Here is a 4892-nt window from a genome sequence, read left to right as displayed (position 1 = left end):
GGGGGGTTTCCCGGGAATTCCTGGGAGGGTTTTGCGTCTTTGTCCAGTCCTGGGAAAGGGATCGAATTCCCGGGAAAAGGGCAGAATTCCGGGAAAACTCGGGGAGGGAAAGGCGGAATACCTACCCCAGCACCTTCAAAGAAGGCGCTGGCAGCATCTCCTGAGTTGTCCAGGAGATCATCACTGTCAATCTGGAATTAGAAACACCGGATTTACTGGGATTTTCGGGATAGGACGGGGGGAAAAAATGCGGAAAAAAAATGGGGAAGAAACGGGAAAAAAATGGGAAAAAAACAGGAAAAAAATGGGAAAAAAACCAGGAAAAAATGCGGAAAAAAATGCAGAAAAAAAGGGGAAAAGAACGGGGAAAAAATGCGAAAAAAAGGGGAAAAGAACGGGAAAAAATTGGGGAGAAATGGGGAAAAATGGGAAAAAAACGGGGGAAAAACGTGGAAAAAACAAGGAAAAAATTGGGGAAAATGGGAAAAAATGGGGAAAAAAAGAAAAAAAAAGGGAAAAAAATGGGAAAAAAAAGAAGGATGTGGTGATGAGGGGTGGCCCTGGGAGTTTGGTTCAAAATGGCCCCGAATTCCTGCATGGCTGCTGGGAAAAAATTCCTGAAAAAGCCCAGCCTGGGTGGGGGTTGTGGATGGAGAGAGCTGGGATCGATGGAGAAGGGGGATTTTCATGGAAAAGAAGGACTGGGGGGGGCAGGCGTGGCTCACCTTCTCGGATCCATGTAAGAAATCGTTCAGGGCCTGCGGATCGCTGGGAAAAGAGGCGGAAAAGAGGCTTAGGGAGGGAGCTCCCGGGAAAAACGGGAGAATCCGGGAAATCCCGGCGTCCCGAAACGACGGACTCGGGACAGAGCGAAGCCACCCCGGGAAGGTTTCCCACACTTCTGGGGCTGTTCCCGCATTTCCCGCATTTTCCAGGATGTTTTCCACCTTCCCGGGACATTTCCAGCCCTTCCCAAGAAACTCCCGGACATTTCCAGCCCCTTCCAGGGCATTTCCCACCCTGTTTGGGGCTATTCCAGCCCTTTCTGGGACACTTCCCACTCTTCCCAAGACTTTTCCCACCCTTGTGGGGCATTTCCCAACCTTTCCAGGCCAATTCCCACCTTTTTGGGACCATTCCAGCCTTTTTTGGGGCCTTTCCCACCCTTTCCATGACAATTCCCACTTTCCTTGCAGCTTTCCCACTGTTTTGGGGACAATTCCCAACATTTCCTGGACAACTCCCCCCTTTCCGGGGCCTTTCCCGCCCTTTTTGGGCCATTCCCAGGACAATTCCCAGCTTTTTCGGGTCTTTCCCCCTTTCCTTTTTGGGGCTGTTCCCGCTTTTCCGGGCTGTTCCCGGCCGCAGTTCCGGGACTCACCAGATGACATCTAACAGGCACCGGCCGTCTTCATCATCCATGTCAACTGCAACGAGAGACAGCGTCACTTTTCCAGGGAAAATCCCGGAAAAACCGTGGGATCCGGGCTGGCTTTGGGGCCCTCTTCCCTCTTTTCCCTGGCTCCGGGCAGGGACGGGCGGGAATCCACGGAGAAAAGCGGGATAGAGCCCCAAATCCTCATCTCCCCCGTGGTTTTGGGAGGGAATCGCAGGGAAAAGTGGGAATAACGGGAGGATCCAGGGGAAGGGGGGGGGGGAAGGGATTCCTCAATAAATCCATCGGGAGCTGGGGAAGGAATTGATCCCGGGAAGGCGGCAAGGAAGCAAATCCTGGATGAATCCAGCGGGGAGAGGATTTATCCCTGAACCCCGCAGGGATCAGATTCCTCATCAAACTTATCCAGGGAAACATTCCCAAAAAGCCAGCAGGGAAGGGAAGAACTGATCCCGAAATCCAGCAGGGAACGGATTCCTCCAGGAATCCAGCCCGGATCCGATTCCTCCCCGAGTCCCCCCTCCCCTCCCCCCGTCCGGAGCCAAGAGCCCCAAATTTGGGCAGAACAAACAATTCCCGGGATTTTTGCTTTTTCGGGAGAAGCCTAAAAAAAGAGGCCCCGGGTGGATTCCGAACATTCCAGCCCGGAACAAGGGTGGAATTCCCGCTTTTCCCAGGGATTCCTTCACCTCGTCCTCGGCCGGGTCCGCCCCGCAGATTCCCAAATCCCGGATTTCCCTCCCTGATCCCCATCCTACCCCAAATCCCGGGAGATCCCAGGGCCCCGGCCAGGGAAAACTCGGGAATTCCTTGGGAAGCAACTCCGGGAAATCTGGGAATTCCGGCCCCAGCCCCGGCCCCGATCCCGGAGAATTCCCAACAATTCCGGGTGGGAAAAGCGGGATTAAATCCGGACCTGGGGCCGGAATTCCAAGGAAATCCAAGCGAGGCTCCGGCTCCCGGAATTCCCATGGAAACACATCCAAAGGCTCCCAAAATTCCGCTTTTCCCAGGGGCTTCCAGCCCATCCCTGACAGCCTTTGAGTCATTGATGAGCAGCGAGCCAGGTATTGATCCCATATTGGAGCAGAAGAACCAATTAATAACCAATAAATCAATCAATCAAGCACTCCACGACCCCGCTAATTAACCTATAATCGCTTAATTAACGGATATTCAATTAATGAACTACCAGTTATTGATCAAGTCCTTAATTAACCCACGAAGCCGATACCAAACCCATCGTTCAATCTGATAATTAACAGCTCCATCAATCAATACCGTGCCGAATGAATCCGCTAATCAATACCTGACCTAATCAATCGTTAATATCACATTGATTAATCCGTTATCTAATAAAGCCCGGAGTGAATTAATAACAGGATTAATTAAACACCAAAGGCAGCCATCAACCAAACACCGCCGGAGCCACTGAACAGCCGAGCAATCAACGCGGTCACTAATTAAGCACCTCAGTTAATCAATACCCAATCGGTTCATTAACACCCAACGGATCAGCAATGGAACGTTTATCAGCTGTCAATCAAACACTGAGGGGAGCCCTTCAACGGTCACTAATGGAATCATTAATGAGGAGTTAATCAATCACTGATTGATCGGCTCCGTGAGGGGATTCGGGGCCGGGCGGATCCATGGATGGAACGGGGCTGATCGGCGGCCAATCAATCAATCAATCAATCATCAATACCGATAAATGCACAGGCACTGGTGAGGCCTGGCTCCAATTAACCAGTGAAGCGCTGATTATCTTTGGTTATTGATTATCGATCATTGGTTATTGATCATTAATTACTGATCATTGGTTCTTGATCGCTGATTATTGGTCACTGATGATCCCACAGCCAACGGACAGAGCCGGGATCGAGCGGATCCCGGAGCTTCCAACGGGCCCGGATTGGAATTAAAGGGGGAAGAAATTCCCAGCCCCAGCCCGGAAAAGCCATTCCCAGTTTGGGATAAAACATTCCCAGTCTGGAATTCTCCATTCCCAGCCCGGAAGCGCCAATCCCAGCAATCCCAGTCCATTCCTGCCATTCCCAGTCTGGAATTCTCCATTCCCAGCCCCTTCCCACCATTCCCAGTTTCCCCGTGGCTTTGGGATGAAATTCCCTGGGTTTGGGGTTTCCCCGCCGGGAAAAGCCGTGACGTCATCCCGGATCCGTGGGGAAAACCCCGGGATTTGGGAGCCGGGCGAATTCCCAGGGCGGGGGCAGAAAATCCCGGGCACCGGAATCCCGGCTCTGGGAGGGAATTTTGGGGAAGAAATGGGAAAAAGGGAGAGAAACGCGACAGCGCCCCGGGAACGGGCCCGGAGCTGGCAAATCCCGAGGGAAACCCCAGCAGTGATCCCGAATTTCCCCGAAATCCGACCCGAAGCACCAACGGCTTCCCCAAGGAATTCCATGTCCTGAGGATTCCGGAGCCGTTTTCCCCCAAAAACGCCCGGAAATGGTTGGGAAGAGGCGGCACCGGGGGCGGAATTCCCACATTCGGGAAGATTCAGATCCTCAGCCACGGGAATTCCGGAAGAGTTTGGGTCCCAAACGGGAGGATTCGGGATATTTTGGGTGCCAAACACCCGGAATTTTGAGGATTTGGGAATATTTCGGCCCCAGATTCGGGAACGTCCCAGCCCTCGGCCCGGAATCCCCCCCCGGAACCCGGCACAAATTCCGGATTCCGCCTCTCCCCATCCCGGGAATTCCAGGACAAGTCCGAGCCCCAAAATCGCAGGAAACGGCCCCGGAACTGCCGGGATCGGGAGCTTTCCGTGGGAAAAGCGGGAAAAGAGGCCCCGAATCCACCGGGACGGGGGAAGAGCCCCGAGGGAGGGCGGAGCAGGGAACGGGGCCGGGGGAGCCGCTCACTCCGGGGATGCTCCGGGGATACTCCGGGGATACTCTGGGAATACTCAGGGCAGGAATTCCGACCTCAGGGGATCCTCCAGGGATACTCCGGGCTGGAATTCCGGCTCCAAACTCCTGCTCGGGGGATACTTGGGGCGGGAATTCCGACCTCAGGGGATCCTCCAGGGATCCTCCGGGGATACTCCCAGCGTGACCTCTGACCTCTCGCTCAGGGGATGCTCCAGGACGGAATTCCGGCCTCCCGAATCCGCCCCAAATCCATCCAAGCCCCGCCGAAGCGCGGGAATTGCCGGTGCCCGGAACGCCGGAGCCCCCCTCCCCCTCCCCTCGTGCCTCAGTTTCCCTCTGGAGCGAACGAAACCTGGAATTTCCAAAAAAAACCCAAAAAAAACCCCAAAAACCCCCGGGAAAGGCGGGATTGGGGAATTCCCGAATTCCGCCGGAGCGCCCGGATTTGCCCAGAAAAGCGGGGGGAGAATCCGGGAATTCCGGCGGGGCCGGAGCGAATGAACACGGGAGAGAATCGGGAGAGCAACGAGCCGGAGTTTATTCGGATCTGGAGGCGCTCGGGGGGGCCAGGGATGCTCCAGGGGCGCTCCGGGCGGGGG

The 4892-nt window shown here is 54.7% G+C and overlaps 1 protein-coding gene across 1 annotated transcript in view; it reads right to left on the bottom strand.

Moving 5' to 3' along the window:
- The window catches only part of GLTSCR1 (glioma tumor suppressor candidate region gene 1), a 10837-nt gene extending 8946 nt beyond the window's left edge, over positions 1 to 1891 (bottom strand). Inside the window, exons 1-3 of the mRNA XM_017729558.1 lie at positions 1382 to 1891; positions 726 to 768; positions 126 to 191 (exon numbers count right to left, since the gene is read on the bottom strand). Coding sequence (XP_017585047.1) covers positions 126 to 191; positions 726 to 768; positions 1382 to 1422 — 150 coding nt within the window. The 5' untranslated portion in view covers positions 1423 to 1891. The remainder of the gene's footprint in view (positions 1 to 125; positions 192 to 725; positions 769 to 1381) is intronic.
- Positions 1892 to 4892: the final 3001 nt, after the last annotated feature.

This window comes from Corvus brachyrhynchos, unplaced genomic scaffold (assembly GCF_000691975.1).
Source record: "Corvus brachyrhynchos isolate BGI_N302 unplaced genomic scaffold, ASM69197v1 scaffold543, whole genome shotgun sequence".
In the NCBI taxonomy this organism is placed as follows: Eukaryota; Metazoa; Chordata; class Aves; order Passeriformes; family Corvidae; genus Corvus; species Corvus brachyrhynchos.
Note: the sequence above shows the minus strand (reverse complement) of the source record. Positions and strands in the feature narration are given on the sequence as shown.